General features: G+C 40.7%; 1 protein-coding gene across 5 annotated transcripts in view; it reads right to left on the bottom strand.

Moving 5' to 3' along the window:
• MCF2L (MCF.2 cell line derived transforming sequence like) overlaps positions 1-14,343 on the bottom strand; it is a 158,121-nt gene that overhangs the window by 141,653 nt on the left and 2,125 nt on the right. For all 5 annotated transcript variants that reach the window (XM_071430640.1, XM_071430641.1, XM_071430642.1 and 2 more), the window contains exon 2: positions 5,125-5,323. In XM_071430640.1, the coding sequence (XP_071286741.1) occupies positions 5,125-5,302 (178 nt within the window). In that variant the 5' untranslated portion in view covers positions 5,303-5,323. The remainder of the gene's footprint in view (positions 1-5,124; positions 5,324-14,343) is intronic.

The following is a 14,343-nucleotide window of genomic DNA, read 5'->3' as shown; positions in this document are numbered from 1 at the left end:
CCACAGCAAAACACAACCAGTCTTTAAAGGGCAACCCACTGATACCAAGGAGATGAAGAAAAGCGCACAGCAAAACAAATAGCCTTTTCTGCCAAAAAAAATTATGTTGAGCCCAGATCTATGTTCATAAAAAAAGAAAACAAATCCCAACTTCCCCCTCCTTGAGCATTGTGACAGATGCCACCAGGGACAACAATAGCTCCCAGCTACGTGCTGGACCTGTATCACTAAGTGGCTTGTGTATTATGGCTTAGAGACTCCTGCCCTAGTTGGCTTGTATTTAAAGGTAAAAAAGGTCATGGGCTATTTAGCACCTGCACAACTGAGAAGCAAACTGAGGCTGAGAAGTCTGTAATTCCCTTGCTGGCTGCATTCCACAGAAGATGTACCAATGTTAATGAAAGTACATTGGTGTCACACCCATGAAACAATGTGGTCTTCTTGTAGATGCCTCTGGAATTCTAACAAAGAGGAAATCTTCAATTGCCTCACATATTTTGGGGTTGACACTTTATTTTTTTTGTATATGCAAACAACCTCCAAGCATATAGAAAATACTCAGTATGATATTCATAGCCTCATTTTTCACATGTACCTTCTAGCTGTACCAATCTAGTTTGTAAGTTATCCCCTGCAAAGAAAACTTTTTCATAAAGTTGTTAGTGGAAGCATACTGCAATGTACACAACTCTGCCAATTAAAATAAAACTTCTATTAAGGCATTGAATCTGATAAAGCTTCTTGGAGAATATAAAACAGCTCCAAGAATCAAGGAACTTTCTACATATATTGCATAAATGAAAGACTTCTCTCCAAAAATGCAATGACACTCTTCTAGCTATCAATACAAGCAGCTTCAAAGAGACAGATTTCAGTTTCTTCATTTTTAATTAAGATTTTTAAAGGTTGCCTTGGTACACTATCAAGGAATAGAAAGGACTCGATCCAAACAGCATTAACTACTGTTTTTCTGAAGTCACTTAATTTGAAACCGTATACCTATTGTAACAATGAATCCCCACAATGTTTCCCTTGTACATTATTTTTGAAATCTTGTATTTACACAGTTCTGACTAGTGGAAGCAAAGGCTGAAGTTATACTAGGGGTTCTGAGTATAACTGAAGTTACCAGACATATAAGTGTTTAAGAGAAATGTTGTTTTTCCCCTCTTCTGATGCAGGTGATGAGTCATCAGTGATCTTGATAATGTAACCTGTTCCAATCCTGTTCCAGTCATGTTTCAGATGTATATAATTCAGTTAAAGCTGTCACCTTCAGTAATGCCACTGAGAAGTACCTAAAAGGGTGTTTATGTATGGAAAACAATGCAATTTAACATTTTGAGATGATCCCACGCACATTTCTTTCAAAGAGCATGAGTGTAACAGGTGAGCATTTCAAGTGCCTGGGAGTGCAACAGCTGATTTTGTGCTTTGCAGCACTGCTACAAGTGTTGGAATTGGCACATCACAGTCACTTTGCTGTCTTTTCAGCTGCCTTGTAATTTCAGATGCAAAAATGTTAACAATCAGGTAAATTGATAAAATGACACATATTTTATAACTTGAAATAATTTAAAAATATTTTCCTACTCCTTAAGTATGTCATGTTAGATAAGCTTGGATTAAGGAGACTGCAGACTTCAGTCAGTTGTTACCTGTATTCTTGGATTCTTCAAAACCTGGGCAGAGTCATGATAGTCCCTTACTTTTGTAAAAGCTTTGACTGTAGCACCTTTCATGGCTATTTCCTACTACTTCAGCAATTACAGCTCCCAAGATGTAACACTACCAGATCTTGAGACCACCAGAAGTTTCCTCTGCTGCATCACGGCAGGAGGCTAAAAACCCCTGCAGGAAAAGATTATATTCCACACAGACATGAACTAAACAGGGAAAAAAAAAATCCAAACAAATAAAGAAAAGGCGTCAAACCATTTGAAGGGAGAGAGAAAATAAATATCAATTGCTGTATGTAAATAGGCCTCCAAGCACATCACTCCTGAAGTCCAATGCCACACAGGTAGAACAACAAAACAGGCACTAAGAAAATATAGAAATACAAAATTCTAATTTTTTTATGATTATTGGTAAAGACTCATTATTGCCTTCCATGCCTCCATTAATTCCAGTATCTTTCCATTTTTCAGGCTCTGCTGAAGACAGGAGAGGGAAGTCTGAATTACACACACCATTTGAATTGAGGCAAGAGGACACACAAGTTGGTCTGATGCTATGATGTTCCCATCTCACTTGTGCTCTACCCCAAGCTGAATTTTGCATGCTGGTTCATGTATTACTTTCAAGCTCAACTCTTAAAGCTTTCAAGATGCAGTATCTTCTCTCTGTGTGTGCACTCACAGACACAATGAAGACCTGATATTAATTATAACTTCTAGGAAGACACTGCAGTAAAAATATTGCTGTTAATAAAGTATCAACAGCACAGCAGATGAGTTCCTGGGGAGGGAGAGAGAATTAAAACTTCAGCAACATCAACATATGGTTTAAATAAAAGCAGAAAGATGCTCTCCATCATACAGTATTATTAGTCTGCATGGGAAATTAACACCCCTCACATTTGCTTTCAGAAGTCAAAAATAAGAAGACAGAAGACTCCAACATTATCTTCCATGGCAGTATCTCTCTCTCCCATGAGAAGACTCTAAGGATTAGTTTCACAGAACAAGGCACTATGGCTCCCTTCACCAACAGAAAAAACACTTCCTTGTTTTCTTGAAATAAATATTTGAATAAGTACTAAACCAGAGTAAAACATCTTCTCATTTTAAATGTTCACCCTGTTAGCTCTTTTCAGACCAGACTCTTTTTAGCAGTCCCTTGATAAAGTCAGGAAATCTTATAAAAATTGCATTAATTAAGACCAATGGTTTGTTAAAAATCAAACCCCAATAAAATATCCACAAACAATGATTCAGTCAATCCTCAATATTAGCAACAACAGTATTAAACATGGCACAGAAAACCTTTCATACTTCATTTACTACAGTTTATGAACTTTAGCAGAAAATTATCTACCACTAAGTTTCTCCTGTAGTCTCTGCCTGTTTCTGGGAAAGCTCCTTTCCCAGTCTACACACTGCTGTCTTCAAGTCAAAAGAAAACAAACATACCTTTTTTTGAAAACTACATCCCACTTTTTCCAGGGATAAAGAGTATCATCATGTGCTTTGCAGTTTCAATTAATGGCTTGCAATTCAGCTGTCAGGCCAGACATAGATAAATCCCCAATGAAAAATCTGCTACTTCTCAGGCCAGGAAACATAGTTCAGAACCTCTTTCACTAAGCCTCATGTCCCTTTCACATGCACTGCAGTGATAGAAGGGCAGCAGCCACAGCTAAAAGATGAAATTAGCATAGTCAAATATGTGCAGGCTAATATAGGCAGTCTCATGCTTATGAAGTACACCTCCAAGCTCAGCTCCTGGTCTGCCTTTCATTTCAATCCCTGCAGTTTACTAAGCTTCCTTTGTCGATAAACCAGTCAAGCACTGATTCACTGACACTTCAGCAGAGACTAAACATGCAACTTTGAACCCAACACAGCTCTCCCCTGAATTTCTGGGGAGGGGAAGTAGCAATTTCCCATTTTTGAAACCCTGTAGATGACACAATAGAGAACCATCTGTCCTCTGACTTCCTACTCCAGGGCTGCATTCCTGGGACTTTTTCGTATCTTCTTCTGCCACAGAAGCACAGTGCTGTAAGCCTGGCTTAAATCACTGAGATGGAATCAAGTACACCCAGCTCACCTCTAGCAGTGGCTTGTTTCACTAGAGACTTCATTAAGAACAAGCTAGAGACTGCACAAACTCTTTAAGTAGTCTGTTAATAACTGCCCCAATTAGGTCTAAATCTTCTCTGCAGGAATCAAGTCCACATTTTCTTGCTCCTATTCTATCAGTTATGGACAACAAGAAAATTGAAACAAGCAGATATTCACCCTCTTCTATAACTAGCACAGATCTCCACTAGAAAGTCAGAATATGTGTGATTTCCCTTCAGTTTTCTCTTGTAGTGTAGATACACCTTATTTCCACAGAAATCATATCTGATCAACCCTGACATCATCCTCTGGAATTACTGCAGGGTTTTTTGCATCTTTCCTTGTTGCCTTCAAAAGAAAGCTCGTTCTGGCTGAGACGTCACTGGTACAAAAGCAAAATGATTACTCTAATCACTGCTTCCTGTTAAGTCAGAGCAGACTATGAATCATTCTGCAGTAGCAACATCATTAGTTCATTCCAGCTAGGACAAAGGAGTCATATCCTGTTTTATAATTGTGTATTAAATGCAAAACTGTATTTTAGTGAATTCCACCTTTCCAGTTTTGGAACATCTTTCCAGCTTCAAGAGGTTTGCATAAATATATTTAGGTATTAAATTACCTATTTAAATTTAATTACCTTGGAGGCTTTATAAAAACATTTTTCAAAATGAAATGAAGATGTGTTAAAAAAGACCAAATGCCATCAGGTGCAACTGCTAATCAAATATTAAAATTACTGTCCATGTGCACTAGTACCACAGAACAGCTTCTATTCATACATGAACTATGTGACAACCTCCTGCATGGGTAAATATAAGATCAGATGGTACAGACAAAAAAAAAGTATGCTTAATCCCAGCAACCATAAACTAGCATTCACTACACTTTTCTCTGCTTATGGTCCACAGCAACTAAGTAATGTGATATGGTCAGAGATATTTTTCACTTGCTTCTCAACAGTTTCTCAAAACTATGATTTTAAAACTATAGGAAGGTGTGCAAATACCCAGTCCTTCCTACGGAAGGTAGGTCAGGTTTCTCTGGGATGGCTATTTTTTGCTAAACAATTAATTCATGGAATGATTTTAATTCCTTACAAGAAGCATCAGTCCTCCCAAGTGCAGGTTTTCACTGGCTGCTATTAAATGTTTGTTTTTGTGGTGACATCAGCCCCTTCCACTGAATACTCAGCTATTCCTTTTCCTGGGCTCCCTGTCCTACTCTCATTCTTAGAGATGAGATACAAATGCTAAAATTCTTGAAGCCATCCATCCTCTTCTTAACAGTCTGGCAGCCAGCCAGCCAGCTTCAAAATATGCTATATTTTTCTCACCTGCCATGATTTCTGTCACCTCTTGCTTATCTTGCACAAGCTGCATGGTATCTGACACCACAACCTGATGGCTGGTATCTTCTTCTTTCTCTTCATTAGGCTGGTTGGCTGTTGCAAAACAGTTGCAGCTTCCAGTTTCTTTGCACAGGAGCAGGGTCCGATACCAATAGTCAGACATGAAAACTCCGTGAGCTGATTTCTGAAATAAAGCAAACAGAAAATCATTTTCTGCAAAATATAAGGAAAAAACCTAGCTACTTGAAAGAAGGGGCTCAAATGCTAAGGATAACAATTGCATACAAATTATCATATCTTTGATTTTATTTGAAGAAAACATATGCAGCTTACAACAGTCATCCACGTTATAGTACCCAAAGTAAAAAGTTTGAGTTCCCTGTAATTTCTCAAAATGATTATATCAAAGGTCAGGAAGCTAACATTAAAAAAAAAAACAACAAACAACCCAGTATACAAGTATCAAATCACAGGTGATCTGCATAAAGGCAAAAGAATCATTATCACTCTGTATTTTTCACAGAGCAAGTCAATATTTATCTTAAAAGCCAAGTTTATCTAAAGCCAAGCTTACCTAGGTGAAAGAACACACCAGAACATGGGTTATAAAAAAAGTGAAAGAAAAAAAATAATGACAAAAAAGGACAAGATACTTCAATTGCTTTTATATGGGAGGCTGAAATAACAGTTTGAAGTTTTCATAAACAAATTAACTGAATGAAACCTTGCCACTTGAAATCTGGCAAGAATTTGGTTTCTGACTTTGGTCAGAAGGCTTTGGCTTCTGACACAGCACCCAGATCCTTCACTGCTGCCCTCTTCCTGAGCAGAAGGAAGCAGCAACAGTTCCCTTAGCCTAGAAGGAGCTGGAAATTACCAGGCTTGTTATATGTGTCTGCAGGTAAGAGAGCAGGCACATCCTTAAACACCTGCAAGCTTCTCAGGTTATGCCAGAGAACTACAGGGAAGTTTGTTTTTTAACATAAACAAAAATCACCCCCTTCCTGAAATAACTAGAACAGCATTAACTTGAAAAACTTTGTCCACATGAGGAAACATCTTAATCTTTCCAAAATGATCTTTCCTACTGTTAAAGGTAGCTGGGAACTCTGCAAAGTTGAATCATTGAACAGTTTGACTTACAAAGCCACAAAGCCCAATCCACCTACAACTCAATGAGGTTGCTCAGAACCCTGACCTTGAATGTTTCCAGAAATGGGACATCTACCACTTCTCTGGGCAACCTGTTCCAATGTCTCACCATCCCATTGTAAAACAAACAAAACCTCAAACAAAAAGCCCCTCCTTTCCTACATCTAATATAAAAGCAAACCTCCTTCAGTTTAAAAATATTACCCCTTCTTCTATCTCTAAATACCCTTGTTGAAAGTCCCTCTCTAGATTTCCCACAGGCTCCCTTAGGTACTGGAAGGTGCTGCAAGATCTCCCTGGAGCCTTCTCTATTCCAGACTGAACAACTCTGTTGCAGTGTGATGCAATATCCTGTTTTAGCTATACCAGTTCCTCTCTCAGGTGTGCCAATACCTTCTCCCTTCCCCTCCCCTTGCCTCCTGCTGAGAGCTGTCCGTCAATCAAGGGCATCGTCTGATTGGTGAAGTTCAAAAGATGCCTCTCAGCCCTGGGGACAATTGGGCCATCCAAGTGTCATTGTCCCCTGAGCCTTCCCCCCTCCCACCTGGTTGGTGGCACACCTACCCCTTCCCTCCCCCTCTCCCTGGGGCTTAAAAGACACGGGGACCATGCGGTCTTTATTCTGTTGGAGCTGTTACAAGATCCAGAGATCTGTGACCCTGGAATAAAACTCTGGATTAAACCCTCCGGCAGAATCCGTCTGCTTTTTCTCTTCACCATCGCCTAAAGCCTTTCCACCAGAGGTAAACCTGAGTTCCTGCTTGCCTGGACTTGTTCCAAGTGCCAGCTGCCACATCCAGCCAGCCAGGGGTGTCTCTGAGGTAAAACACCACAGCTGCCACCTCTGGTCAGGCAGCAAGGGCCAGATGAGCCCATGCACGTTCCATCCGGTAATACTGAGATCCTATTCCAATACAACTCCAACCATCTCAGCCTGTCCTCACAGGAGATGTGCTCCAGCCCTGTGACCATCTTCATGGCTCTCCTCTGGACTCACTTCAACATGTCCACATCTTCCTGATGTTGGAGACCCCAGAGCTGGATGCAGCTCTCCAGGTGGGCTCTCACCAGAGAGAAGGGCAGAATCCCCTCCCTCAAGCTGCTGCCCACACTGCTTTTGATGTTGCCCATGACCCAATGGCTTTCTGGGCTGCAGAAATGGCTGGATTGTGTCCAGCAGCACCTGGACACTGCCTCATCCACAAGCACACCCAAGTCCTTTTCAAGAGGGCTGCTCCTGAGCAGTTCATTCCCCAGCCCAGATGGATATCAGTGGTTGCCCTCACACGCAGCACTTTGCCTTTGGCCTTGTTAAACCACACAAGATTCTCAGGGACCCATTTCTTGAGCTTGTCCAGGTCCCTCTGGATGGCATCCTGTCCTTCAGTGTGTCAACAGCAGCACTCAGCTTGGTGTCATCTGCAAACCTGCAGGGAGTGCACTCAGTCCCATTGTCATTAGTGAAGATATTCAGTAACACTGATCCAAACAGAGACCCCTGAGGGACATGACTTGTCACTGATGTCCATCAGGACTCTGAGCCATTGACACCACCCTCTCTATATGACCATCCAACAAATTCCTCATCCACAGAACAGTCCACCATCAAATCCAAGTCTCTCCAATTTTGAGAGAATAATGTTGTGGGGCACCAAGTCAGAGGCTTCACAGAAGTCCAGATAAATGACATCTGTAACCCTTCCTTCATCACTTGATGTGGCCACTCCATCATAGATGGCCACTAGGTTGATCAGACAGGACACACCTTTGGTGAAGGCATATTGGCTGTCCCTAACCACCTCCCTATCCTCCATGTGCCTGAGCACAGCTTCCAGAAGGATCTGTCCCATGATCTTCCAGGCACAGAGATGATGCTAATAGGTTGGCAGCTCCCAGGGTCCTCCTTTCTACACTTTGTAAAGATGGGTACAACGTTTTCCTATTTCCAGTCACCTGGGACTTCACCTGCCATGACTTTTCAAACCATACAGAATGGTTTGACAACATCAGCCAGTTCCCTCAGAACTCTGGGATGAACCTCATCAGGTCCCATGCTTTTGAGCTCCTCAGGTGGTCACAAACCTGATCTTATCCTACAGTAGGAGAAACTTTGCTGCCCTGGTCCCCATTTTGCAGTTCATTTACTTGAGAAGTGTGGGAAGAGAGGCTGCCAGTGAAGCCTGAGCAACTCAGCCTTCTCCTCATCCACTGTTACCAGTATGCCAGCCTTGCTTACCAGCAGGGTACACTTTCTTGGACTTTCCTTTTTTTGGGTGACATACCCATAGAATCCCTTCTTGTTACTCTTTGCATCCCTTGCCAAGTTCAGTTCCAGTTTCACCTTGGCCTTCCTCACCACAGCCCTACAACTGGACTGCATCCCTTTAATCTTCCCAGGATGCCTGTCCTTGCTTCCCCTGTACTCTTCAGGAAATTGCACCACATCCAGAGATGGGTTTGCTCCCACTCTCCATCAGAAGGCATATAGGCAAGAAAAGTAATGGTCCAAATCTCCACGCACAAAGGACCTGACAGGCCTTTCCAAGTCCATCTGGAAAGCACCAGGCCCAAGTAGGGGAAATAGCATCTCCTTGGGCAAATTTAATGCTTTTTAGAAAAGAAACAGATACCTAATCTTCATTTGTCATGCAAGCATCAAAATCCAAGTGTTTCTAGCTGCTGATTAAATTGAGTAAAATAATCACTGCAGACCATGGATATTAACAACAGGTCTGCATTCTCTGTATTACATTTCAAAGTGTCAGTTGTAGATTTGAACAAAGTAAAATCCACTTTAAAAGCCTTCTTAATATAAAAGTTTTATCTGTTTAAAAAAAGGCAAAAAAAAGACACATTATTTAGCACCAGATCCCTCAGGAATCACCCATGAAGAATAAAGTACTCTCTCTGGCACTTACTGCAATGCTTCAACAGAAGAGAAGATTTCCAGATAAAACATCCTTCAAGTATTACAGCAAGGTGCACCTTCTCCCCAGTTTAAAGAGAGCAATTTTGTTTTATTTTAGACAACATACTGCCATTTCCTCAGTTCTCTTTGCCTATTTCCAGACTTTGGCTTTGCACTGTTTGCAGAGGATGGGTAATGGAGTTAAAAGCAAATTGCTCAACTCTTTCTATAGCTGCTGAACTGGACAGGTTCATTGCACACATCCTCCTTGTCACACAGAAAGTGGCAAACACTGCCAGCTGTACTAATGTACATTCTGCTAGTAAATAATGTATGTAGCAAATAGGACACAGTTTAAGCTGCTTCTGCCTCTACAACTGTCTGCCATGTGCAGTGACAGGCACAAGTGTGCACAGGGGGTTTCATTAAAAAACACTTCATAGCAATTCAAATTTTTTTTTAATTCTGTGGGAGCAGGGGGAATTCTTTCAATTACCCTTACATCTGAGACACTAAATAGATTTTAATTCTTAAAGCCACTTAGCAAAGTTTAAATTTCTCCACTTTTTACCCCAAGAAATGGGGCAAAGATGGGGAAGTCTTCTCTGTAGGAAACAAGAATCCCAGAAACTTAAGTTTTTCTCCCTTCTCCTGTGCAAGATGAACTGAAAAGCAGCTGGATCTATGCTTCAGAAGTCAGCAAATTACTCTAGGAATAATTTTTTTAATTTATTGGCTTTCTTTAAGGAATGAAACACCTGAAGATTACCAGAAATAATTATGCACAAACAGTGTATAAAGGTATCTCTATGCAGTTAAAGACACACATTTATGACCTTAATCCTTAATTATTTTCTGATCCACTGACCATTTTGATTTTAAGAATGGTAATGTGAACTTAGATCTAAAGAAAACACGGTAGGAACTCTAGGGGCAAAGAAGTTGGGGAAAAAATACATGAGGGCTGAGAGATAATCACTGTATATGTTTGTCACACTTCCATGAAGAGAGGCAGCTCGCACATTCATAAAACTTCTTGACCAAGATTGCCTAGAAAAAGGGAAACACAAAAAAGAGAGGAAAAAAGAAACCCCAAAATATCTTAACTTTTCTTTTGGTTTATGAGCTAACACAAGATGTTCTAAATAGTCAAAGCATCCCTGATGGAGGTACCTCCTCTTGGATCACTGCAGTGACACTGAAGACACAAGTAGCTTTTCCAATTATTTCAAAGCATCCAAAGATAAAGTCATACCCTCAGCCAGCATAAAACTAGGCTGATACACCATGGAAAAAGTCCAAGACTGAAATCTCCTTTTGACATTTGTAGATCTGAACAACTGCTCCCAAACCTCAGTTTCATGTGCTAGAACCAATACTGCTTGAGAGTTTGAGTTTTCTGTTTGCTTTAAATTAGATTGCAGACATCAAAGTTGGTGAAATACCCAAGGCAAAGCAGGGGCAGAATCTAGATTCATTTGTCAGGACACAAAGGCACTGGTAGACTTCACTGCAGCCAGGACCTCTCTATGTGCAGGCCCATGAGCTGTACTTAATTAATAATATTCTTAATATCTTTAATTCTTAACTCCACATTACTCCTTAATTAAGGTGCAAATGCTTCCTGAAACAATGCTTATGGAACTCAGACAAAAGAACAGTTTTTGAAAGCAAGAATCCTATTTCAATCACTTTACATACACATTTCATTGAACTTCAGTTTTCCATCCAAAATCCCCCTTTAATTCAAGAATAGTTAATTATTATCTTCAAATGTAACCAGATTATGTAAGGCACACAGTAATCTCAGCAACTTAAATCCACGTTCTGCAGCCACTTCACCAGAGCAATTAAACCCAACTCCCAGGGTCCCCATCACCCTCAATCCATGCACTGTTACTAGATCACTGCTGCTGACACATGATGTAATTTCTTCAGCCATTTCCCTGGTGAAGGGCATTATTTCTAGTCAGGTGTAACACAAACATTTAAATATATCTCACTTCTAAGACCACTTGTGTGATACTTTCAGATTGTCCTGTGAATTACCTCCCTCAGCATTTAATCAGTGCAGCGTTTTACTGTGCTTTCATCATTGTTCCATTTAAGTCACTGAGAAACAAAATGTATTTGTGTGGGGAAAACCACTAATAATTCAGCACCTACTAAGATTTCACACACTTATTTTCCATAGACACCATGACACTTAATGCCAATGCCCTTAAAGAAAAACTGTTTAATATCCAGCCTGGATAGCAGCTTTAAATGTAGTAATTCACCAAGATCAGTACATCCACTTCAACAGAGATAGCAGAGTCCAGATGATGGTGTAAGAGTTCATCCATGCAGGTCTCTGCAGGACAATTGGACTGAACTGGACACCAGTTTCTGTATAATAATATCTCTTTATTTTAGGATGGATTAAAATACACTGAATGATATTTTAACCTGCCAATATTGCTCTGGTGAGAATCTGATTTTAGGTGCATGTGTCTGTCTGCAGCATTCTTCCCAATTTTTATGCTTTGCAATGCTGGCCAGCCATTCTTTCCATCTCCCAATGCAAGGGGAAAGTGCAAAATACATCAGACACACATTATAACCCAAGTTCCTCCCATCCAAGATCAGATATGAAACTGAGATGTTTAAGTTAAGAACCTACTTGACCCAGCATTGACTTCAGCATTCCCTGGAATAAGAGAGATGGGCATCCTCTGAGGCTCATCAGTCCCTTACTTCAACTCCAGAGAGTCCAAGGCAACTGCAGATCAGCCTGAGTTTGGATAATGAAAAGTCCCACTTTTGTATACATTACCAACAGAGTGCCACAAAGAATGAGTCACAAAATAAATATTATAAAACACTTCAGGATTTCAGTAAAGTCTCTGAAATGACTCAAGTTCTTCCTATAGAGATATTGTATTTCTACACTCGCCCTTCTCCCAGGCCTTTTGCATTTTTTTCAGAAAGATGAAGATGAAAAATCAGCAACAGAGCCCCATTCTAATCTCTCTCTAGGGCATGCAGAATACCCTGACATGTTTTAAGACTAATTTTTTCTCATTTGGAATTGCAGTGTGATCAACATTTAACTTGAATACTAAGCAGTCCTTCAAGATAAAGGGTCTCAATTTGTATTTAAAAGCCTTTCACAAAGCATTAAAAGTCATTAACAGGCTGATGTAGAAAACACAAAGAAAATGCTAGACTGTTAAGCAAGAGCTAACCTGAGGCCTCTACAAAGGAAAAAAATCAAATGTGTTTCATAAGAGAAATGCTTTCTTATTTATTCAACTTTTCATCCTATAGGTAGCCACTCCTTTGAGAAATGCTTACAAATCTAAATGAAGTCACTCAGGTCTCTTCCTTCCTCCTTTTGGGGCAGAAAGCCATAAGAAGTTTTTCTTTTGTTAGTCAACTCAGAATTGTGCATTATATTTTAAGACCTCTAACAAAAACAATAAAAAGATAAACCTAGGATGACAGAGGGTAGCTGAGTTCCCAAGCCTTGAGCAACCTTCCCTACTGCCTAACTCTACCCACTGCACACAGGTACAGGAAGAGCTTCAAGTACTCAGCCAAATTCTCTTCCATTTCAGAGCTACAGGTCCAGAGCTCACCAAGCCACCCATGGACTGTTTGAGCAGAGCACGAGGACAAGGAAACACCAGCTCCATGCAGGAATGAAATGGGCTATGGACAAAGCAACTGGCTGCAAGCAACCTCACCTGAGCTGCATCTCATGTCCTACAGAAACCTGAACCTTATACATGCCACACTTCCCCTTTGCAAACAGGAAAAAATGGGGTTTTCAACTTTTATACAGCATGGAATTTGAAAAGTGGCTTGTTGTTCCTTTTGTACAAAGTGATGTCTAATGCTGAATGCAAGACTTCCATATTTTCAGTGAGTATAACCAAAGAGAAGTCAGTCTGAGAGTGTTAACGTAAGTGTGAGAAAACCTCCATATTACAGAATTCCAGTTGCCTAGGGATCATTATTAGTAAAAGCATGATTTTCTTAGCTTTAAAACTCCCACCAAACCACCTACATTCCTGAAAACGGAGCTTTTGGAATTAGATATCTAAACTTTTCCTCCTGCCCCCTCACACAGCCCCCACAACCCCAGCTTTCTTTCCCACTTATTTCTCTTTCCATCCATGAGACGTCAAATAAAATACTGGCCTGAACATGGTGTCTTCTAATGCAGCATGAAGAGCAGCTTATACTTCTCTAGAACAGTTCACTGTATCTATTTTCACTCAGATCACATTTCACAGATTTTTTCCAAGACCCCAGAGAATGACAAGCCAGGTTTCATTTTTAGATCAAGCCTGAAACACAATAGAAGCTGATAATGCTATACAGTACTCTGTGGAGAATGAGGTGGTTTTGTACTTGACCCCTTATTTCAAGGGGCTGACAAATCTCCCCTTGTTCAAGTTGTTGTCATGATAAATCCAAACTCCCATCACACCCATGCATTATGCCATGCACAAAGCCGTGACAAACACAAGATGCTGCCCACCAGAATGAGGACACTACACAAATCCCATTTGTTTAACTCAGAGGTACTTGTGACCAAGCACACAAATCCCAACTCCCAGACTAATTCAGTTGAAAGAAGAAAAATACATGCTGCTTTCTGAAGGTCAGGGAGTACATGGCGTGTTCTGGTTTTTAATTTATTTATCATGAGAACAAGCATCACTCTGAGTATTAGCAGTTTTCTCTTGAAATCAGAACTTGGAACATCTAAGACCTTTCTCTGCAGAAAGCTCCAAGGAGAGTGCCTTTGTTCAGTGACCGTAAAACAGGAGTACGTGCTCTGCTCAGCTTAGAGGACACAGGTCCCTGAGAGATCACTTGGGTCACTTCATACCACCAACTTGCTGACAAACATATAATAGGTGTCCAGTTTCAAAGGGCTCACAGAACATCTACTCCACATGTCCCTTCTCTTCCTCCTCCCACCCCCACCCCTCCCCAAACCCAGCTTGTGGCAGATCAAAAGCAGTTTGCAATAACCCATCAAGAAAACCCTCAAGACTTGTCGCTTCAGCACTCAGTCTTTTACCATCACACACACAGAAGCAAAAAAAGGCACGGCTGAGGTTTCCTAAGGCTCAAGAAACCTTCCCCAG

This window comes from Agelaius tricolor, unplaced genomic scaffold (genome assembly GCF_023055355.1).
Source record: "Agelaius tricolor isolate 1412-34295 unplaced genomic scaffold, bAgeTri1.0.p SCAF_7, whole genome shotgun sequence".
Lineage (NCBI taxonomy): Eukaryota > Metazoa > Chordata > Aves > Passeriformes > Icteridae > Agelaius > Agelaius tricolor.
The sequence above is the reverse complement of the archived record's forward strand: the minus strand, read 5'-3'. Positions and strand labels throughout refer to the sequence as shown.